Source organism: Lissotriton vulgaris, chromosome 12 (assembly GCF_964263255.1).
Source record: "Lissotriton vulgaris chromosome 12, aLisVul1.2, whole genome shotgun sequence".
NCBI lineage: Eukaryota > Metazoa > Chordata > Amphibia > Caudata > Salamandridae > Lissotriton > Lissotriton vulgaris.
In genome coordinates this window covers 166733415-166757865 of record NC_141700.1, presented here as the reverse complement: position 1 = coordinate 166757865, position 24451 = coordinate 166733415, and the positions used below count along the sequence as shown (strand labels likewise).

General features: G+C 45.0%; 1 protein-coding gene across 1 annotated transcript in view; it reads right to left on the bottom strand.

The window, feature by feature from the left end:
• Positions 1–274: 274 nt before the first annotated feature.
• Positions 275–24451, bottom strand: part of SLC12A3 (solute carrier family 12 member 3) — a 231757-nt gene continuing 207580 nt past the window's right edge. Inside the window, exons 19-22 of the mRNA XM_086947698.1 lie at positions 20899–20981; positions 12756–12839; positions 9886–9987; positions 275–936 (exon numbers count right to left, since the gene is read on the bottom strand). Coding sequence (XP_086803824.1) covers positions 821–936; positions 9886–9987; positions 12756–12839; positions 20899–20981 — 385 coding nt within the window. The 3' untranslated portion in view covers positions 275–820. The remainder of the gene's footprint in view (positions 937–9885; positions 9988–12755; positions 12840–20898; positions 20982–24451) is intronic.

Genomic DNA, 24451 nt, shown 5'->3' with positions numbered 1-24451 from the left:
TAACTTGCACCCTCGCCATACACTGCTAAGTATCCCACACATTACATCACTCATGACATGATCCTCACTGTTAACATGACTGTAACATATGAAATGACAACATTGATGACAAGACTATGCATGGCACGGGTGCAAGATATAGTTACTGTACGGCACGAGTTATGCTAGAGATAATTATAACTGGTGACTTTCAGTGTGTTTTTTACTTTAAACATCACGTTATCACTGACATTTTCACCTAACTATAATAGTATTTTTCCCTTTGTTGTTGTTTCCAGAATTTCTAGGTTTTTTCCAATCCAAAGTAAGATATAATTACAATTGCTAACTATAACAACACTTTAACCTTATGTTGAGAGAGAGAGAGAGAGAGAGAGAGTGAGTGAGTGTGTGTGTGTGTGTGTGGGTGTGTGTGTGTGTGTGAGTGTGATTGTGTCTGAGTGTGAGTGTGTGTGTCTGTCTGCCTGTCTGTCTACCTTTATAGGCAGTAATGGAAGAGTCTGGTGATGGGGAGCAGAAACACTTTAATAACCTTTTCTGAGAGCTTATACCCTATACGACATAGGTTTATGCTACAGAAAAATAAAAGTATTTCACGAAGAGAAAATGTAAGTTAGGGAATGAACTCCAACCTACAGCCCAGTATCCTTGAAAAAAACATTTACAAGGAAACGGACTAATTGTATTTTTGAGTGAGCTGATACAATGCACAAAAAGAATCAGGCTCTTGATCATCAGTAAATTCATCATCCTGTGATACATTTGTTTTTATCAAGAAGGGGATACAGTTGCACAGAACTATCACTTCTTGGGCAGAAACTTACGCCTTCCTTTCTTCGTCCATCCTGTTGATCTGCCCACCTACGAATACCCGGATTTTGCACTTTCCCCACCTCTTCTTGCGACTGAGGAGATATGGAATCAGGAGGGTCATACCTGGCAGAGAACAAAAATGTGTTAGAATATATACTATTTTATATGCTGATGAGCTGAAACTCTGTAACTATGTTATCAGTTGTCAGTTGTCACACATCACTAATTCCCATTCCTAGAATGTGGGAAAGGCTATTGTGAATATGGTTGGAGTGCTTACATTGAAGTTTGTGTACACACTGCTATGAAACAGTAAATCACAATACATTGACATTTTCTACTTTTGAAAAGGCACCAAAGTATTCACCACTATGCACTCATATCATAGCAGCAGTTTGTAAGCAGCACCTGATCAATTTGCTTTCTCTAGATATGAAGCTCTAGTAGTAAAACATAGTGGTGCAATTCGTGGCATACCTCTGCTAAGTACTCCCCCCTTCACATTGCTTAGCAATCAGCTGTGAAAGCTGGTCCTATACATTGAAATGGTTGCCTCTGATATTCCAATCATGCAAGAGGTAGACAATGATTGGAATTCCATAACTGGAAATCTGGCCACATTGGAGGATGGCATCTTCGATAAACTGTGCGATTATTAAACTAGCATTGGCAAAGCAAATGGTAAGATCACATATTCATGCGATGAGCTTTGTTCTAGGGATGAGTTGGGAGGTTGTTATTGAGCTAGAGTTGCTTTGGGAGGAGAAAGACTGAGAATGTAGCTGTGCCTCAGTGTTGTTAAGGGGGTGTGCATTTCGTCTCACCTTCTTAGCACTAATACCTGGCAGGGCAGCAGGGCAATCCCATTGCTTGGTCAAACCAGCTACCTGTCAATGTCCTCAGAGTATGGTCAACCTTGTGCCACATTAAATACTAAGTTGTGGCAAACAGTGCACCCAACTGTGCTACAGAATGTGCCAGTTTTCAGCAGAGAACACCTGCTTTAATAGTCAGCTCTCAGCACTTGCACCACAAGTCTACATGTAGGTTCAATATTGGCAACAAAAACTATCGGTAGACACCTAGGAGAAAACCCACAATGCCCAGCACAGTCTGTAGTATTTTTGATCCTCATCTTGCAGGAGAAGAACATCAGCACTGAGATGGGTTATATCATCTAGAAATGAGCTTGCAGTGCAACCATCCTACAAAAGACACAAGGGAATAAAATGCACACATGACCAAACATGAGTAAAACACAAAACCGCAGTCCGAAGATGGCAAGGTGTATTCTAAATATTACAACCAGCATAACACCTTCCATTGATAGACAATTTGAACCACAGCTTGTATTGCTATCTGATAAATTCAAGTATATTTTCAAATTTAAAGTGTTCCACTCAAAAGGGCAAATATAATTAAAAACCTTATAGCTGGCAGCACTTTTACAAAAAACTAAAATAATATTTTCTGGATGACTAAAGGTTATGTTCATTCTAATGTTACTGAAAAATATGATGTGAATGCCCAACAAGGTTTCTTGGCCTCAAAGAGCTTTACCCAGAGCACTTTACAAATGAACGCAGTAAATTACATAAGGTATGAAAGTAGCATGGAAGTAGGTGCAACTACTTATAGGTGCTCAGGATGAAAGTTACATAATAACAAGTTACAGATACATTCAGGATTATAAAATAAGAAAAGGTGGCACAAATAGGGTGATACAAATACAAAAACACATCTTTACAAAAATTGAGCACTCATGAGTGACATGTGGCAGTCAGGGTCATGAACTGGGACGAGGTAAAGTAATCATAGAACTGTCTTTAGAAGTGAAGAGTTTTAAGCTCTGTTTTGAAAGTCCGGAAGGAGGTGGTGGTCCAAAGGATTGGAGGTAACGAGTTCCAAATTCTAATTGCATTGCCTGAGAAGGATTGCGAAAAGAGTCTTTCCTTTTTGAAAGTTGGAGGTTCAAGCAAAAAATGTCATCATTTTGAGAAGGTCTAGAGGCGCCCAATATATTTTTTTTTTTGGGGGGGGGGAATTTATTGAGCGCACTGTCACCATGAGTTTCCTGGCGCTGATTGGACACTGAAGCTGTGCAAGAGGGATTTAGCGGGGGTGTGAAAAGAGCAGAGTTTTTAAAGATTTCCTAAATGATAAGAGAGAACACGAGGTCTTAAGTGAAAGTGGAAGAGAATTCCACAGCTTGGGAGCCAGGTGAGTGAAGCTGCGGCCACCTAGTTTAGTGAGTTTGAAACGGGGGATGACTAGAAGCTGAAGGTGGGTGGACCTCAGGGTACGGGGGGGGGACAGTAGGGGGTGATCAGGGACTTCCAGAAAACGGGGGAGGGACCAGTCAAGGCTTTGAAGACCAGGCAGCAGACCTTGAAGGCTATTCTTTCACTAACTGGTAGCCAATGTAATTGATGTAATAAAGGTTTGGCCGACTGCCATCTTGGGATTTTGAATGCCAGTCTGGCAGCCTGGTTTTGGATGATCTGTAGCCTAGACAGCAGGGATTTAGCAAGGCCATGGTACAGGGAATTAGAGAAGTCCAAACGGGACATCACCAATGCTATTAGGACTTATAACAAAGCTTCAGGAGTCAAGAGGTGGGCGACTTTCCGTATCCTGTGTAGCTGGAACATGCAGGAAGATGTTACGGCGCTCACCTGGGCCTTGAGAGTGAGCTCAGAGTCAATAATGACCCCGAGGCTCTTTACACAGCCAGCAGGAGGAGGTGGTGGACCAAGCTCAGTTGGCCAGTACTGGGGGCCCCAATGGGAGGCGCTCCTCCCAGGAAGGAGGAGCTCAGTTTTCCCAGGGTTGAGCTTTAATTGATTTTGATTCATCCAGTGCTGGATGTGTATCATGACCGCCTGAAAGTTGGTGACGGCGTCAGGGGAAGTGAGGGGGAAAATAATTTGTAAGTCGTCAGCGTAGTTGAACACGGTGACGTCCCACCTACCCAGGGAGTGAATAAGAGGTTGAAGATACAGATTAAAAAGGAGGGGGGACAAAGAAGATCCCTGGGGGACCCCACAGGGCAAAGGAGCGCTGGTGGCGCTGAAGGGACCCAAGCTAACTGCTTGAGATCTTCCCTCTAGGAAAGACTTGACCCAGGACAAGGCAGGCCCACGGACTCCGGCTGACTCGACACGGTGGAGTAGGATGTTGTGATCCACCGTGTCGAATGCCGCCGACAGATCCAGTAGGACCAGTGCCTGGGGGAGTCCTCTGTCAGCGCTGCCTCTGAGGTTGTCCAGCACGGCAAGGATCACGGCCTCGGTAGAATGGGCTGGTCTAAAGCCGGCCTGGTTGTTTCCAGGAAGTTGGACTCCTCGATGAATTGCGAGAGGCAAGTAGTAACGTGTGCCTCCAAGATTTTGGACAGGTAAGGCAAGAGGGAGATGGGCCGGTAATTGGCAAGGACCGCTGGGTCCATGCCAGTTTTTTTTAACAAAGGCACCAGTACGGCCTCCTTAACCGACCTGGGGACTGTGCCGGAGCTGAGGGAGGTGTTGAGTAAGGGTAAAATGCAGTGCGGTAAAGTGTCGCGAAGCACTGAAAGAGGGCAGCAATCCTTGGGGGAGCCGGATTTCACTCGCATAGCCAGCTTGGCTAGGGAGTCGGAATCAAGTATAGGGAAACAAGTCAGGGTGGAGGTGTTAATAGAGGGGGCTGCAGCTATAGCTGAGAGAGGGGAATGGGGGATGGAGTTTTTGATTGCCAAGATCTTATCAATAAAGAAGGTGTTTAAGGCATTACATGACTCTGCGGAGGGGGTCAGATTATGGAGTATCATGGCGTCCGATGTTTATTCGCCGAGGACCTTAAATATCTCTTTGGATTTGTTAGGGGCTGTTAGTATTCTCTCGGAGACAAAAGCAGACTTAGTTGTAGTGATAGCTTTTTTATATTCTTTACGTGCGAGCACGTACGCCTCCCTGTCAGTACTGAGATAATTACGCCTCCACCTACGCTCCAATTGGCGCAGCTCGAGGTGTTGTAATTTCAAAGCTGAGTTGAACCATTTGTGGAATTTGCTATGGCGTGAGCAAGGGAAACGGGACAGGGGGGCAAATTGGTCGCTAGCCGTCGTGAGCCAGTGAGCGATATTGGCGTCCAATGCGTTGACGCCTGGAGTGTTACTGGGTAAGGACTGGGTCTCCGCAAGAAAAGAGAGGAAGGCAGAGGAGTTGAGAGCATTCCATTTCCGAGCGACCCCGCCCTCCAGAGGGCGGAGCCTGACCAGGCCCTTTACAGAGATAGAGGACTCAATCAGCGAGTGGTCGGACCAGACACAGGGGGAGATGATCGGGCAGGAGAGCGATACCCCCTGCGTCCAGATGTGATCCAGAATGTGACCCCTGGTGTGAGTAGGGGTGATAACGTGCTGAGTCAGATTTAGACTGAGGAGTGCCTCAAACAGTTCGGTGGCGTGAGGACCGGCATCGGCATGATTAAACCAGTAATTAAAATCGCCAAACATGGCAATGCGGGCAGAAGAAGTCATCAGGGCGGCGAGCTGTTCGCTAAGGGCAGCGGGGAACAGGGGCATAGGGGTGGGGGGGCGATATAAGACAATAAGGGTCAAGGCACCAACTTCCGTTGCCAGGCTGATGACAAGGTTCTCAGCCTCAGGGAGGCATAGCGAGGAAGACGCGATGAATGTCAGATATTCACGTATGATTGCCGCCACACCTCCGCCACGACGAGCTGTAGGCCGGTTGGCATTCAGCATGTAGTAATTAGGTGGTAAGGCAGCCAGGATGTCAGGGAGGGAGAGATCAGACAGCCAGGTCTCAGTGAGCAACAGGACATCGGGGTTGTCAGCTGTCAACAAGAGGAAAATATCGACGTGATGTTGGGGGAGGGAACGTGTATTGAGATAAAGTATACGAATACAGGTCTCGGGCGGGGTGGGGGCCGACGGGGGTTTCCGAGTAAGTCGGGGAGAGGGCAGATCAGCCGAAATACCGAGGGACACAAGACGATCCCAGGTTGTGGACAAAAGGGCGCAAGGAGGGTGCTGCAGACCTCTAAGTGTGGCGGAAGTATAGGTGATGGAGGGGGTAGCATCCCAGAGCCCTGGGCCCGTCTGGCCGCGAACGGTCGCAGACGGGCTGGACTTTCGCACGACTTCGGCGCGCTGACGGCGTGCCCGCTGCGCCCGTCCGCTGCGCTCCCTGTGGGGGGGCGCCATTTTATAGGGCTGAGGGCGTGAGGGGCCGAGTGCTAGACCGCTCACCTAGTCACCCTCCTCACCCAAGATGGCGGCCAGCTACGAGTCCCGGCAGGACTTCAATCTCCTGCAGGGGACGAGTAGTGGGGAAAGGAGAGCAGATGCGGCGCTATTAGTGCCCAGCGCGCATCGAGGAGTGTACCTGCACAACAAAAAATTATTAGGAGCACAAGGAATAAATATTGATAAAATGTGCAGAATGCACGAAACAAGTCAGGCGAGTGGCAGGAATCCCGCTAAGCAGCTCGGGCGAGCCACGAGCGTCCAATCAATTGGGGGACAGATTTAAACTGATTTTTATAGGGCTGAGTGCGTGAGGGGCCGAGCGCTAGACCGCTCACCTAGTCACCCTCCTCACCCAAGATGGCGGCCAGCTACGAGTCCCGGCAGGACTTCAATCTCCTGCAGGGGACGAGTAGTGGGGAAAGGAGAGCAGATGCGGCGCTATTAGTGCCCAGCGCGCATCGAGGAGTGTACCTGCACAACAAAAAAATTATTAGGAGCACAAGGAATAAATATTGATAAAATGCGCAGAATGCACGAAACAAGTCAGGCGAGTGGCAGAAATGCCGCTAAGCAGCTCGGGCGAGCCACGAGCGTCCAATTGAGTTTGTTACCCAGGTAGCGACTAGCGAGGGGTGGAGGTGTGTAGGCTTTATGGGTGATGCAGGTCGTCTTGTACATTGACCTAGCTTCAATGGGAAGCCAGCGAAGAGAAATCAGCATAGGTGTGATATGATCATTTCTTTTGGCTCCATAGTTGAACCGTGCAACTGAATGAAGTATGGATTTTAGATGGGATAGGTACAATTTGGGGAGGCCAGCAAGGACAGAGTTGCAGTAGTCGAGCCTGGAGAGACCCAAAGATTGGACCAGAATTTTCAGGTCTTGCTCTGGAATGAAACTTGGTAGTTGGTAGCGTGCGTTCCTGGCCATGGTGTTGATTTAGGAATGTAAGTTGAGTCTTTTGTCCAGGATGACACCTAAGGATTTGACACTGTCAACAATAGTGGGTTTGTTGTTAATAATGTTCAGATTATCCATCCATTATTGAACAGGAGGAGGAAAGTTTGAGGTAGAGAGAAGAAGGAATTCAGTTTTTGAGGGATTCCGGATTAGATGATGAGATGTCATCCAATCTTGGATGGAGTTGAGGGTGGTGTTGAAGAATGAAATGTGTGCAGACTAGAGGATACCTTTAGGTAGAGTTGAGTGTCATCAGCATTGAGTTGATAAAGGATCCAGACTTTTTTAGAAGGTATTCCAGTGGTTCCATGTAAAGATTGAAGAGGGTGGGCGCGAGGATCGAACTTTGAGGGACGCGTTGATACATAGCCTTTGACGTAAAGAGGCAGTTTGCTATTTTAATCATCTGAGATCTAACCGAGAGGTAGGATTAAAACCATTTCAGCACTGTGCCTTCAAAGCCCATTCTTTGTTTTAATGTGTTCAGAAGAGTTTTATAGTTAACAGTGCCAAAGGCAGCAGATAGGTCCAGAAGGATCAGGAGACAGGAATTGCCTGAGTTGAGTACCTGCAGGGCATCATCCATCGATAACTTGTATCAGGGCTGTTTCAGTGCTGCAGCCTTGATTGAAGCCGGATTGGAATTCATCAAGAAGGTTGTTGTCCTTGATATGTTGGGAGAGTTGCTCCGCTACAGAGATTTTAGAAAGGAAAGAGAGGTTGGTGAAAGGGCAGAAGTTGTTAAGGCCTTTCACATCAGCAGAAGGTTTCTTTAGAAGTGGGGTAACATGACCTGTTTTAAGGGCAACAGAATATGAGCCTTGGGTGAGGGAGAGGTTAACAAACCTAGTCCAATAGGGAAGCGTGTAGTTGTAAAAGTGAATTGTAAAGTCGCTAGGGATTGGGTCAGTAGAATGGTTAGAAGACTTTGTAAAATAACGTTAGCCAAGTGACTGCCAAAGTCCATTTTAAAACTGCCAAATTAAGTCATAGTGTGGCATAAATAATTCACTTTCCAAGGAGCAGCTTAAAATAAGACATAGCTAAAAAAACGCAACCTGAATGAGCCTAAAATGATTAGCAGTGCGCTACTGCCGAACTGTCTAAAGTCATGAATAAAAGTTGGAGTCCCATTCAAGCGCTTGGAAGATCTCCAGCAACTCGAAGCTGTGTGGACCCTGCTGCAGTGTTTCCTGAATGCAAGGTTTTAGGCTTACATGTGCTCAAGGCTGGGTTTCAGCCTGATGCACTACAGAAGCTCTGCTGGCTTGCCCTTCTGTAGCCCCTGGAAGTGCTCGCAAGCTCCCAGCAAGCCCAGCAGGTCATAAGACACTAACAGGGAGTGCCAAGAAGTCTCTAGAATGCTTACCAACAGTTGAAGAAGGGTTGGCCAAGATCAGCCTTTAAGTGCATGTGAACTGAGAGGTCTCTGTGCCTGGTAAACACACTGTGTCCCTGTGCCCATATTTGCTTCTTTATGTTTGTTGAACCCCCATCTTTCAATTTCTCCATCAGGCAAGGAGTTGAGCATAGACCCATCACCACCCTTGGTGGCTATGTGCTGAAAGTAGCAAACATTCCCGACTGTCAACAAATGTTAGATCACAAAGTGCAAACACCCATCATTAGTTGTTTTGGCGGTTTAAGAATATACCTATATTTCCTAAATAATTATTCAGCCTTTTCAAAAAGCAGCATGTTGTATCAGGATGTGCTTCCAGACAAAAGTGAAAAACAGCTTTATAAATGTGTATGTTAAATTTTCAGAAGAGAGCTCGGAGATGGTGGATGGCTCTTTCCGCCTCTCGCTGGATTGGTGAACCTATCGGGGGATCTCTGGGACTACCAGGGAGTGGAGAACATGGACATGCCCAGATATATGATGGTTGCACGAAAATTGCATGAATTTAAATGGTATTTTATTTTCTCACATAAAGAGTCTGGTCGGCTATTACCTGGCACAGGAATACAGTTGCACACTTTGTCCTTGTACCGTTTTTAAAACTGCTCTTCAATTATTTCTACTGGTCTGGAGTACAGGTTAAGGTGCGCATTATTTTATCATTTGTGCCCACTTTAGCTGGTATGCCCTGCTTTTCCCGTGGCACAATTATCTGCATGCTGTGTGTTCTGCTTTTATAGTAGAAACATCTATTATTTCACTCTCCAGGGAAACATTGGTCCTGGGAACTGTGACAGCACTAAAGTAAAACATAAATGTCCCTCTTGAAAGAGGTGGACTTATTTGCCACATTTGCCAGCTTTTTGCAATTTTGAGCTTGCATTGCCTTTTGTTACGTCTACCTTTGATTGGGGTGTTAATCGTTACATAAACACATGTGGCTTGGGTTTTTTCATGTAAGTGGTAGGTAGCATTGCATCTTATTTGACTGACAACACGAGTACAAAGATAGAGTTGCACATTAGCATTTGGAAACATACACCTTTCAGAACAGAACACCCATGTGTTCTAGCAGCAGGGGAAGGAATCTGGCTTTTAAACAACCCTACATTATCAGCAGCAGGGGAAAGGACCTGGCCTTTAAACTCACAGTGCCGACAGACAGCAGGGGGGGAACCTGGCCTCTAACCTAAAGTACTTTCAGCAGCAGGGGAAGGAATCTGGCATTTAAACCTAAAGTGCTTTTCAAGCACTACCTTTTGTTTGGGTTAGATAAAAGGTATAGCTGCTCAGTAAATTCAGCATTCCTTCAACTGAAGACATGGCCACACACATTCTTAATCCTAGAAAGAGTGAAAGCTGTGAAACCGCATAGGCGAAGGGGATTGTTTTTGAGAGCTCATGCCAATGTAGAGTAACCGTTAGCAATCCTCCATGTGGTACACTGCAGCCTTACCTCCATCATCAAAGAGCCAGTAGATGTCAATGGTCTTCTTGCCTTGATCAGTCTGGAAAATGGTGTTTGCTTGCTGTTCAGCAGTCAGGGCTTCGGGGTCTACTGTGAAGAGACACATTAAGAGTTTCAGTCTTGGATACTTTGAACCGCGCCGAGTAGCCTCAAAGGCTGTTCACCCTCAGTTACACCCCTGTTCTGTTAGACCAGCATTTCCCAAACTGATTTTTGGTGGTCGCGAAAGTCCTGATCTATATGTAATATTTAATGTGATTAGCCTTGTTTGCACAAGAGTGCAAAGTTGCTGAACAATGTCCTCAAGTCCAGTTTTAAGACAAACCCTTGCAAGTATTCCCAAGCAAGACTCCTGGTGAACTTTCCACTATTTATTGCTGCTATTTGTTTTGCCTCACAAAGCAATTGCAACAGAGAATGTGCTCACTATACGTGACCATGCACAACCATACCACTTGTCTATGACTTCCACACATAAGTTGAGAAATATGGATGTGGTCTAACGGCCAGGGCAGCTGACTTTGGATCTGGGGAACCAGCTTCAAGGCCTGGTGTTTACTCAACATCTTTTGAGACTGGGCAAATCACTCAATCTTCTGTTCTTGAAATAAAATGAAGCTGGCCTTGGGTACTGCAAACTGGTGCTCATGTAAGGTGTTCTAGTGCCCTTGGACACTGTCTGCTCCATATAAACTATACACTCACACATATATATTTATATATCAATCCAATAGTCTGTGCCACACCAGAGCACAAATAATCCACAAGTCTCCAATGCTGTTAAAACGATTTTTTGAATGTTACAACATGCCAAACTCCCGACACGTTTCGGAGATAGCCATCTCTGTGCCCACAGACCAGGGCGGATGCCACCACGAGTTTGGAGGCCCTTTGTGAATCAGCCCCCAGGGGTCTCGAAACCCTGCCTTGCCCTACTGAGCCCAGCACCCACAGGCTTACGAGCAATCCAGATCCAAAAGCTCAAAGTAGGCCTATGTGGCCTTTTTTTTGGGCCCATTGAAGCCACAGTCCAACTTCTCCTGGGGGTCCCTGAAGAATACTGCCCTTCCCCTATTTTGTTTCAAAATATGTGCCGCCCTAAGTGTGAAGCATTTTATCCGGTGTCATCAATAACTCTGAGGAAGATCTTGTTCCTCCCTTCTCTCAAATAATTATAAACAGCACATATTTGAAGATCAGTTACTGATCACAAACCATACACATTGTGTGTAAAGTCGGCTCCTTGTATTAGTATCGTAGTATGTTGCATTTTGTTGCTTTTTGAATTTGTGTGATTTCTAGTGTTTGATTCTAACTTTTACTGTACATATTTGTACAAATATAAGGTTTAATCAAAGAGTCGTTCTTTTTAAACAACATAACAACTGCGGCCGGAGATTCTGTTTTTATTATTAGTATGGGAGCTGTTGTAATGTATATAATCTCAACCTTTACACCACTTCCTTCAGCTGGGCCTGTATTGCTCGATTTAATTACCCTGGGGAGTTGATGGGGCATGCATGTCATAATTCCATCACAGACTAAGTACCCATTAATATTGAAAATATTGATATTGGTAAATGGTCCCTGGGATCTCAACGATTTGGGGGAAAAGCCTGACCAAGAGTATAAGATAAATTCTCAACTAACTACCCAAGAGCTGGCACGGGAGGGTTTACCCTGGAAGATTTCTAATTATGAGTAAAGATGCAGGTTTGTTATACGAAAACATTACCTTGGATTTGAAAAAAAGTACATTAAAATTATTCAGACGACGATGCAAACTTGGGTTTGATGTTCTGCATAGAAAGTAATTTCCGATAAGTAAAGATGGAAAGTTCAGAGAAAAACAGCCAGATAAGCAAACAGACTGGCACATAGTAAATAAAAGAGATGCCTAGATGGTGGCTGGGGGTGGGTGGGTGGATGGATGGATGGATGGATGGACGGTTGGTCGTTTGGATAGATGGATGGATGGTCAGTTGGAGGGATGGATGAACGCAAGGACACACAAGGACAGACGCATGGATGCAGGCACAGACAGAAAGCTGAATGTATGGAGAGATAGATAGATGGGTTTACCATCGGGTGGCAGACAGGTAGCGCGAGTGGATGCACATCTAGGTGAGTGTTTAGCTGAACAGAAAGTCTTGTGGATCGATGGATGAGGTGACAGATGGGTTTGATCATCATCAGTGCCTGTGCACAGGTGAATGAATGAAGATGTGGATGGATTCATTGAAGAATGGATGGGTGAATGAATGACTGGACCGAGCAATGAATGGACAGCTTGGTGTGCAATGATGGGATGTAGACAGGAGGGTGGATAAGTGTGTAGATGTAAGGGGCGAAAGAAACGTGGATGGATGTAAGGCAATGTGTGTGTGTGTGTGTATTTGGTACAGCTCAGAGACAGGTGAGTGGACAGATATGAGAGTGGGTTAATGAGAGTGTAAGGCAGGTGTATGGATGGGTGTGTTGATGCATGGGCCGAGAGACAAGTGAATGGATTGGAGGCTGGATGGGCCAGTGTTTTTGGACAGATTAGAGAGATGGAGAGATCAGGCAAAGGGAAGGGACTAGAGAAACGACAGCTGGATCCGAAGAAGGATGTCATTTGAATAATCTATTGTTTTGTAGGTGTTAGAGCTAGCCTGAAAATATATTCTTGCTCACAGTCCCAGCAACATCAAATCTTTTCTATAAATAAAATGTGTGCCCAATCTATTTCTCTATTATAAACAGGACGTAACAATTCTAGTCTTGCAGCTGGCCCAATGATTAAGGTGTCAGATACTTTAACAGAAGTTTAATGGCAGAGAGAATGTATTCTGAACTCATTCCTGCTGGTAACTCACATGTATTGTTGGCAGTAGGGCCCACGCCATTCGCTCCATCTTCTTTCATTTTCGGTGCGTCGTCTTGCTGGAACACTGGATTAACTGGAAAGAGGGAAGAGACCCTGCGTTAGAAGATGCATCATTAAAATGCATTGCCTGACTTTGTAATGGTGCGGAGAGTAGCCTTGCTGCGGCAGGCTGGTACTTCAGAAAACTCATAAACTAACAAACTGTCATGATTGGCTCAACTGCAATGGTGTCTTGTCGAATTATTTGACACATTCGGCCTGTTATGGATTGTTACCTAAAGCACATTGCATTCTGGGATTTGTAGCATTGCTTTTAACAATGTGAGAATGGCCTCAGGAAAATCTAGCATGTAGAGTCCTCTTGGCCAAAAAGTAAAGGCTAGCTAAGGCTGTGATACATGACCAGCCCACTGTGACAAATGTGTCCTGCTGACTTGCAGCTGGAATATGACCACGGTCCAATTTGTGCTGACAGGACTTTACAGAAATAGGTGCTGTGATCTCAGAGATCCTGACAATTGCAGCTGCCATTTTGTAACTGACAGATAAGGGAGGCCCTTTCAGCCACCATTTGTAATTTGCAAATGGATCCTTCTCTGCTTTTACTGGTTAGAAACATATCCGACCAGGAGTTGCCCTGCTCATGCTTTCCCACAACAGGCTGGTCTAGGAGGTGAAACCGTGTGGACACATGGGCAAAGCCGGAATGGCAAGTGGGCAATCCCCAGGGAGACAGAGCCCGAGGAGGTTGGTTTTTACACTTGGAGGCTGGTTTCAGCCTCCAAGAATGGTGGTGCAAGTTACAGATCCAAGCAGCAACTTGAAAGAGTTTATTTGGTTCTAGTGCACATTAGCACCTCTGCCAATGGGGGCTGAATTTATCATTTTTGCCCGGGCTGTTGTACGTTTCCAGTCCGGCCCTGCACATGGGGATGGGTGACGTTGTCTGGAGCTGGGTCTGTGCTGGAATAGGGGAGAGGCACTGTCAGTGTAATGCCACAAAAAGTCCTATCAGCGACAAAAGGAGTATTTCACAGTGATTCTAGTGTTACTGTTCCCAATCCATTAGAACATTTTAGGGGAAGGAAAGTGATGTTTAGCAAAATCAGAGCTTAAATTGTGACTGTGTTTGCAGCCGCTCATTTTTGGGGTACATGGCCTAAACTTCCTCATCAGACTTTGACTCAGATTGGGAAACAGAAAGGGAGAAGAAAAGGTAGAAAAAGAAGGGAACATTTTGAAAAAGAGAGGAGGCAAGAATGAAAAAAACTGCAAGTGTTAAATACAGACAGAGGAAGTGTAGGTGGCTGAATGAACAGGCAAGATCTGTAAACAAGATTTAGAGCCTTGGAATTTAGCAAATGGGCACTCAGCAGCACCAGCAGAGGGTTACTAAGAAAAAAGTTTGGGTTCCTGCACATACATTTTTTAAACAAAATATGTACCAGCAATATTTTTGGGGAAGAAAACCATGACAGTGGTAGTCACATCCCTTTTACCAGTAACTGTACCCCAGAAGAGGCATGCCATACAAAGCTCAAACAGGAACACGCCTTTCCCCCGGAAGATATAACTGAGAGGAGTCATAGGAGCAGCCTAGTACTTTATAATCACTACCATTAGAATACAATATCATTAATGCAACTACATCCAAAGAAACGCTCATTGTTCACAGCTTAAATCTGGCTAGAGCTCAGGCCTCTTTTGACCTTCTCAGAACCGCGAGGCACATCCATGGAAACAGTCAAGGAAGTCTTCAGTTTGTTTTGGATTCTTTTCAGGTTATTTCTCTGTGCTGTTGTATTACTTGTTTCTTCTGGGAACAGATCCAGATAACCGGTGGGAGAAGGTTCTGTCAATTCTGGACCTCGACCAACTCTGCTAAGTCTGAGTTTGTTTGTGAGTCTCTGATGCTGAGCCTCGCAGCCATTCGAGGCTACCACGGACCAATCCCTCTATTTTCCTTCTGTGTTCCTAAGGAGATGTGCAGTTTGTCCCCCTGTAGGAAAGCTACTGGTGGTCACTGCTGTGCATGCGATGTAGCAGGTCTTGACTAGGGACAGCCAGTGTGGACCCACTGCAGTGAACGCAGCGGGATAATTCTCAAGCTACACCCCGCCTCCCCACCCGGGTTGCGGTGCCAGTTCACCTACGTCATCTTCGCTGGCTTCAAGTGAAGAAAGGATCCAGTTAGAGGCGCCCATCCTTGCCTTCAGGGCCTACACACACAAGGGCCCGCTCTACATCAGGCGCCGCTTCAAGGCTCACGTCCAGGAGAGATCCAACAAACTCAAACTCTTCCAACTCCCCCGCACGCACAAGGCCCGAAGAGGGGGCGGATCATTCATCGTCCTGGCAACTAAGTTGCAGAATGCGCTTCGCTCTTGGTTTGCACAGCACCCGGCTGAAACTGTTTTAGAGGGAGCATAAAAACCTTTCTTTTTGACTCCTCCATAAACCTGATTTAGCATAATTTCTGTTAGGATTCCTGCGGGTGATACTTCCGCTAGCACCGGGACGCCTCCTTGGAGGTCACTGTGCACTTTACAAATGCTTTGTATTGTATTGTATAATTCTTCAGGTTTGACAGGAGATGTATGGCAGCCTGGGGGGTGGAGGGGGGGATGTGTGGCTTTTCAATGATGCCAGGGCAGCATCGGCAATGCAGATAAGAAGGGCGCTAACTACCAGAGGAGCAAGAATCGGTTAGTGGTTTGTGTGTCTGTGTTAGGAAGCTATAGATGGATTCTGCATAGGAGCGGCAGCTGTTAACAAGCAGTCTTAATTCTTGGGAGAGGTGGATTTAAATGGGAATATATATCTGATTGTGAATCTGAGTGAATTTCCATTTGTATCGAGTTGTCGTGTGAATCTGTCAAAATTAATTTTGAAAAGCCAGCTGTTGAATATTTTTTTTTCTGGGATTCTTGTAGAAACAAGCAGCTGGGTACTAGCTGACAGCACCACCGAGACTAGTCACAGAATTAGTATCATATATTGCCCACCCCAAAAGACCTGCTGCCAATATATCATGGAAAATATAGCATTTTTTTGTGGATGAGAGGCAACATAAGTTACATAAAGTTACAGAAGCACAATCAGATTGAAAAAGTGAGTTTTGTGTTGGTATTCTTCTTTTATTTTCAGTTGTGTTTTGATATGCACAGAGATAGAATCAGCCAACGCGTTTCGCCCAGTGACTGGGATTCTTCAGGGCGATATTTGTTGAAAACGCAAGTGACTTGTCAAAGTTGAACCATCTGATATGTGGTTCCGAAGCAGTCTTAGTTAAGGACAAGAGAAAACTCCCTTGTTGGAGAGTGTTCTTAGATAGCAGAAGCGACCTGTTGGTCTTGGAAGCTGGATCTATTTTTTTCTGGGTTTACTGGTGAATGGGACGAATTTCTTATTATTAAGGTTCAGGACACTTCATATCCATGCTTGGATGACAGGATGGTAGGCCTTGGAGTGGCCATTCGACTTAGGTGACTTTAAGGTAAAACTGGGCAGCATCTGCATATTAGCGAGAAATGAAGGCCTCTTCAAGGACATTTCAAGTAGTTTATTCTACAAGCAGAAGATTCCAGTAAGGAAGATGAATACTCATTGGACTCAAAGTTCAACCTGTAGCTTTTGGGATCTGAGATGCCCACATTGATATTTGTCATAGAAACAGGACAAGAACTAAGGAAGAGTGGTGTTGGTGAAACACATGCACAGTGACATGGGTGTGATGATGAGAGGTGCCCGAGGGTGCTAAGAGGTCAAGTAGGAGGAAGAGGAGAAGTGTCACTTTTGTGTGTGTTTTTTTATTTTCAAATTTTGACAAGGCAATATATACCAATATGGTGCGGCATTTGACATTTCAGAACAACATAACCAAGTACGCACTACCTGAATCATCGTCAGTGTGTTGAATACAGGTTGCAATACATCAGTACACTCACAGTACAGCATTATAGCCTCAGAGACATTCAAACTCCAGGCACAATCTTATAGCATGAGAGATGGGTTAAGCACGACCTTCCATTTCAATAAACCAGAAAGAATTCCTTTTGTTATTTGTCATCTGTTTTTTTATTTATTTGTTATTAATCCAGAGGTAATAATGTATACCACTGAGTAACATGTGTATAGACAGCTGAAACGTGTTTCGACCTCTGTGGCTCATAGGCCTTGGACTTTCTCAAGGCTGCGTGGCCCATAATGTAGGTTCGTTGAAAGTTAGTGTGTCTATCAAGATATGCGCAAATTGGGCCTAAATATCTCTGTGGTGAGGTACACTAGGGATCATGGATGCATGCATTTATGATTGCACACTACACATAGAAGCACCTTTCAAGCATTCTTCAAACTGTAGGGCATATCTCTCCCCAACAGCAACTCTATGATTGCCCAGCAGCATGGCCATTATGACTGATTTCCTGCATATTTTAGGAATGTGTTTCTGCCATAAATGGAGAGAGCACTGGACAGGATTCAGTTATGGACCCCACAGCCCTAAGAACCCACAACAAATACGTATTGATTAATGTACAGTCCCAGATCGCCAGCAGTTTGAGTCCAGGGCCAAGAAGAATCGCACCATGCCGGCAGGTGTGTAGTAAGCCCTGCAGATATATTTAAACAGAATCAATCTAAACTTCCCAGTTAATAGAAACATCCATAGTCTGCTGTCAGCAAAATGCCCACTGGCCATTTGCAATCTTGTGCCCCCAGCCCTTAGCCCATTTAGCCCTAAACTGAAGTTTCCCAACCCTTGTGTCATTCATTATGCTATTCTACATCTATATAATTAGCCTGGCGGAATAAGGGTTTGTGATGATCCAGGTAAGCAGTTTCCACTGAGAACAATGCCCCCTCCCCCTCTTCCCGGTCAGTGCCCAGTGCAGCCGCACCAGTCGCACCGACCTAAAGCCGGCTCTGGGCGTGGTTTGACTAAGTCATTGGGGTCTTATGGTATTTTTTGGAGTGTTTTTGATTTTTTTAAAATTATATCTGATGAAGGTATTGACGATGTTATGATGTTGTTGGGGTGCTTTTCCAGTGAGGAATTTCAAGTTGGTCAAGAGGAGGATTTAGCCTGCTTCAAATTAGTTGCCAACTGGTGAGGAGGAATAGTTGTATTTAATTGAAACAGTCTGAAAGCCAATCTTGTTTCTCTTTTCTCTTTAGAGGTTGGTGTCTTTTAACATCTGATAGGCTGGGGAAATGTCATGGGGTCATGGGGGATAGAAACCGGCCTGCAATTTGAAAGGATACAGGTTTCAGATGTGGGATTTTTAAGGAGGTGTGTGATTAGAATGTGCTCGACAGGTGGAGTGACATCCACTTTAGTAGTTTTAAAGATGACTAGAGAATGACGCTTCCCAAATAAGCAAAGTATTCAACTTGACGATGCATTTTAATAAAGGGTAATTCTTTCAAGTGTCTGTCTTCTCCATACTGCACGGCAAGTACTGCATACGTCCTAAATGTACACTTGATCAGTTTATCTGAAATCATAAGGATACAAGTTTGTTCTTGTTATGAGGGAGACAGTGGTAGGCCATGTTCAGGAAATAGATTTAAGAGGAATAGACCTAAGTCAGATTGCACCACTAGTGTAAGTTGATGAGTAGGCCCAGTGGGTAGCAGGCTGTTTAACTGGACCTTTACTTAGTATGCTGAGTGTCATTACTTTAATTTTTGGCTATGCTTGATAGGAATAATGTCAGATCAAGTACCTTATCAAAGAAGGTGTCTTATCTCAGTTTTTGATAATCGTTGCTATTAAGAAGGAGATGTTTATATTGACTTCACATTAAACCTTGTTCTTGATACAAATGCACAGTGGCATCTGGCTCACAGTGCAGGATAGCTCTTTGACATATAGAAACACCGCTCAGCTCCTCTCCTGAATTTCTCTTTTTGTATTCTCATATTAGGAATTCATTATGGGTATTTCATCAGTACACCAGGTTTACATCAGGCCCATGATGTGTCTGGCCATGCTGAGGTAATGTTATTGGGCTACATGGTTGTTGTTGATCACACCGACTTTGATGGAAGACTTAGCGTTAGTTGTGGGAACTAGAGCAAGTAACGACTGCATGTGAATCGCAATTGGTTCGAATGCTTGATCTACAAAGGTAGCTTGTTCATAACTCAAGTTGAGTCATTTAGGTCTGCGAAGCTTTCAGGTTCAGGTACCACTGTCCCAAAATAATTATGTACCATCCACATTTTATGTTGTGGTGTGGCTTCGGTTTTAACTGCTGGTATGCGTTTGCCTCGGTTTTTTACCTTTGCAGCATCCCAAAATGTATGTTTACTTTAGTCCCTTGTAGGACCATCTACAAATATGCTGGTTGGAGTACAAGAAGAGGCATCTATGGTGCTTTGGCCCATGTTGGTGAGCAAATGCTCAGTGTGAGACCAGCCTAGATATTCTTTCTTGGTGATGCAGTGGTGGAGCAGATGGTACTGCTGTTGGAACTCATATCAAAATGTTAACTGTTTTTCAGTGCTGCAAAGCCTATACTCAGTGTGAGAAGCTTTGTGCCTCATTCCTCACAGTAAATAGTTGCTTATAACCTCTGTTTGTGGTGGTGACACTAATCCCAGCTGTGTAAGCTTCTATTGTCTCTGTTCTTGATGTCTTCCACCATCCCACTTAACTTTGCATTGAGTGAGGTATTTCACTGACAAGGGACAGAAGTGTCCTTCTACCAGATCAACGTGTTCAGATAATTTGCTGTTTGGTCATGGGAATCTGCTGTGCTGGGGCACAGATAACTCATACGGATTTTGTAGCTTTTTTATTTTCAGGTGTTTGCTATACTGTGTTGCTAAAGCACATTCCACTTTGCCCTAAATGGAATTTTTCTTTGGAAATAGATTTTATTCGGTTTTTATAAATCTCTTCAAACTCTTTCAGGTGTCTTTTGGAATTCTGGTCTGTGAATTAGGAGAAGTGAAACTGCAAGTTCCAGAATGTACACTGAAAAGTCTTTCTTTTCATAAACACGTCTTTACAGAATTTTAAATCCACTTTCATATTGGACGAACAATTTGTGGCCCTTGTGCACCATATTATTCAACCGACATTGCTCGCCATGCTACTAATTCTGCAAATGGAGGATACAGAATGGGCTACAGGAAGGGAATGTAGGTGCAGGGGTACAACAAGACTCAAGGTATTGGACAGAGGTTCAGGCCTGGATAGGTCTCACCAGATAGGGGGCATCTTCCCGGTGGGCTGGCAAGACGGGCAAGCTTTACTGCTGGTGGTGGCTGCTTTTGTTGCTGGGGGTGTGGGCAGCTGCATATCCTACCCAGCTCCAGCACTTTACAAACAATAAAAAACAAATGGTTTTAAGGTGTCCTTCAAATCCAATTGCTTTTCCATTTGTTTGGTTCCTGTTTCCAGCAGAGTAGCCAAAAGCTGTTCTGACCCGGACAGCTTTAGGGGGAAGGAAGGTGAGGGATCTTCTGTTGCTTTTCTCATGGGGAAGATAGAAGGTACAAGTACTTGCCTAGGATCACACAATGTGGTCAAGTGGAAGCCGACATTGATGAGAGGTTTCCTGGTTTCACTTTGTGCAATTCAACCACTACTTGGTAATCGGTTTCACCCGTTTTAGATCAAAGCTTAATGCCTTGTGATTAATTCTTGAAGGCATTAAACCAGTGCACTGTGTTGGTGGTGGTTTGGTGAGGTTGATGTTTTAATGCAGCAGCTAGAATGAAAACCAGAGCATCTACCCTTGATCAGTGAATTGATAACATTTGCTGCACATAACTAAAAGCCTTTACTTGTCTTCCATTCTTTCCATCCAACAATTCATCCATTCATTCATTGAGCCTTGTAAACATGTCTCCAATCTCCGTCTATCTATTCAATAATTGAACAAGGCACCATATTTGCAAATTTGTTAAAAAAAGTTCCTGGGTGGGAGACCCCCCAAAAGCATCCCTAGCAGTTGTAAGGGTAGCTCGCCACACTTGCTCGCTCCATGCAGTTTGAGGAATGGCCTGAAAAAAAGTGCCAGAGCTGCTTTTCCCAGTCTGGCCCTGGAGAGATTGTCAATGGTTATGTGCATGTCTAATACCACTGGCTGTAGAGATCTCACCATTCAGCATACACTTACTATGAGCTTGCATTACTCGTGAGCTGTCCAGTCCATCTTTCATTCGCAATAAACACAGGCCAAACTTGAAGTCAAAGGCATCACTATAAAGAGAAAAAAAATATGAGATGATACATTATTATGAACATGGGAAGTATTGTAATGTTAGGATACAAAGGATCCTGCTCTGCCATAAGGATGTCCCTTACCTCATGCACTCATATGTCCTCCACTTTATTTTAAAGATTCCTTGATGTGATAAAGAAAAGCGTAATTTGGAAAGTGCCAAATTAGCACTTAAGTCAAATGCATTCATTGGGCAAGGGCAGACCTTTTTTCTTTGAATAAGGTGAGAAGCCATGAACGCATTTGCCACATCGTGATTCGAAATTATATTAATTTTAATATATGTATCTTCATACCAAAACAAAAAAAACAAGCCAATAGTTCCTGACGATATTAATGCGAGATCAAGAAATTGGCTGTGTCAATGTTTGCAAAACCCAGTAACAAAAGTAATAAAATAAAAAACATTTCAAAATACTGGATGAAAGGCAAACATATGTTAAAGTATGTTGAAGCATTGTTCCAGTACACATGGGGATTTTGAAGTACATGAGGGCTGTGAAAAATGGTGTTCCATCATATGCTGTGGTGCACCATTGTAGAGAAAATCATAATGGCAACACTGAAAATGTCTGTTTTCGTGGCATTGACAAGGCCTTGCTTAGCATGAGGGAGTGAGCCGCAGAACCAGATCAGGCGGAAGATCATTCTTTTGCAGCCAAGACCTGGAACAAGCTACCAGTAGTCATCAGACGCGCCCCCTCCCTGGACACCTGCAGGAAGACCCTCAGGACCTAGCTCTTCAGCTGAACAGAGCGGTACCCCCCCCCGCAGTGCATTGAGACCCTCACGGTAGCGCGCTTTACAATACCCTGATTGATTGATTGACTGAGAAATGATCCTGAGGAGACTTGAATCAAAATACATTATTGAGCTCAACACAAAACATCCATAAGGGCTCAACATGGATGAAGAGAAATCTGTGCTTATTGGTTAAAGATAAAATATCATGATGTAATGATCCTTTGACCCTTTGTTTCTTTTTGTCTTTCTCTGCCCCACCTACTCCTGTTTTCTTCTTACCGTCAGCAATCTTATTTCTAATTTTCACCAGATGTGATAGTGTTTAGAGCAAAATAACTTTACATCTGTTCTTCAGAATCTTGCATTACGTTTCAAACTGTTCACTTTTAATCAGACAATTTATATACATTTGATATAATGGCTCAGTCTACGTCCTACTTTGGCATTATGGATTACAATCCTATGACTGGAAAACACTTGATGTATGAGTTGAAACACATTGGCTCCACTTACCAAAATAAAATCACAATTAATGTACTGCCCATATGAGCGCATTCTTCCTACAGAGTGGTAATGTTTTTGGAAAATTATTATATATATAGCTAGTACCACTGTGCAGTTATAGTTAGCATAGGAATACATTTATTTGTTTTGCTAATAACTTTGGCATGATTTGATGAATCATCCACTTTCTGGAAAGTTTTGGGGTGATCCGCCAAGCGGGGTTCAAGAAAACGGGGGTCCACAAAATGTGCTTTACCCGGGCAATTTCCCATAGGATCTTTAGACAAAAAAACAACAAAAACAGTTCAATAGAATTGCACCAAATTTGGCAGAAAGCGTGATCTTTACCATGAGAGCCTGCTTTTGTGATTTGGTGTAAGTCTGTTCAACCATTTTTGAGAAACTACAGTTCAGAATTTATAAATATGTGTTGCTGCTGGAGTTCCACAGGATTTCTGTGGGGAAAAAAAAAATCTTATTGGCTGGTACCGCAGGACTAATAAGGGACAGAAGGACCACAAGCCCTGAAATTTGCTAAAATTAGGACATTAGAGTGCAAGGTATGGCTAGCTACCAGAGGGAAGACTATACCCACAGGGAATAATGCTATCACAGTCCTGCGGAAGACACTCAACAAAAAAAAGAAATGTAAGCACAGCCTTCAAGAGATTTGACTCCTAATACACTATGAAGCCCCAATACGTAGGCAAGCCCCTACTATGCACAGCCTATGCCCAGTGTAGAGTCTGTGGTAGAGCTCACACCCTGCAGAGACTTGAACCCCATTAGGTGGGCAACGCACTACTATGAGCAGTCTGCGCTCAATGCCCAGACTGTTCGTGGAGCCCACTTCCTCCAGACATGCAAACTCTATGAGGGAGCACACCCCTACTATGCACAGTAAGCGCAGAGTGCACAGACTGTGCGTAGAGCCTACTCCCTCCACAAACCTAGGCCCTTTTAGGTGGGCAATCCACTACTACTCTGCGCTCAGGGTGCAGACTGTGCATGGAGCACTCTTCCTCTAGAAGCACAAGTGCCATTAGGTGGGCAAGCCCCTACGATGCACATCTTTTGCAATGCGCTCAAATTTTAACAAAGCATCCACTACCTCCAGACACCCTAGCCCCGTTTGGTGCCAAAGCTCATACTGCACACAGCCTTGATCCTGTGGAAAACTCTTCACACAGAGCCCAGTCCCTACAGACACCCATACCCGTTAGGAGGTCAAACTACCAATATGTACAACCTTCACCCTGAGTAGAGCTTTTCATGAGAAACCCCCTACCTCTAAGCATCCAAGTCCCATTATGTGATCATGCCTATACTACACATAGCCTCCGCTGTGTGCACAATTCTTCACAGAGAGCTCATTTTCTCCAGATAACCAAGTCCCATTAGGTCGCTAAGCCCCTACAATGCACAACCGTTGGGGCCTTGCCCTGCACCCGGTCCTCCGCAGGCAGCCAACTCCCCTCTTCGCATTTGCCTGCAGCCATGCCCTGCGCCCATCCCTCGCGGGCAGCCAGCCTTTAGCGGTGTGCATCCTGAGGTTGACCGAAGGGTCTGGCCTGCAGGCAGGCCCTGCGTCCAACCCCACAGACAAATGCGACCCTGTCGTGTACAGCCTTTACTTGATCAGGGCAACACACCGCACACTCAGACCCGCCCCCGACATGCCATTAAAAAAAAAATTAATTCTGATCCCGCGAGCCTCTCGTGGGAGTCAAAAGACCCATTCCATGATTGGACACACCCCTCAAGGGATTCCCTGCCTAAACGTCGCGCTTCGCGCACTTGATTGTGGAACCTCGGACCCAGCCTCCCTGTGACACCACGCCTCGCCGGACCTGCTCCGCGGGTCCCGCTTCGTGGTGTGTGGCCTCAGCGCACCTCTGGGGCAAATCTACTGACCTTGGAACCGGCAGGGCTGCGAGGGTAGAGCAGAGGACTCCAGTGTCCAGGAGTCTCCGCGCGCCCGATTTCAGCTGGGCTCCTCTCCCTGCGGGCAACGCCCCCATCACTGGAAGATTTAACGGGCTGAGAAGAGCTGCACAGGTGGATTCCCTGCCTAAACGCCGCGCTTCGCGCACTTGATTGTGGAACCTCGGACCCAGCCTCCCTGTGACACCACGCCTCGCCGGACCCGCTCCGCGGGTCCCGCTTCGTGGTGTGTGGCCTCAGCGCACCTCTGGGGCAA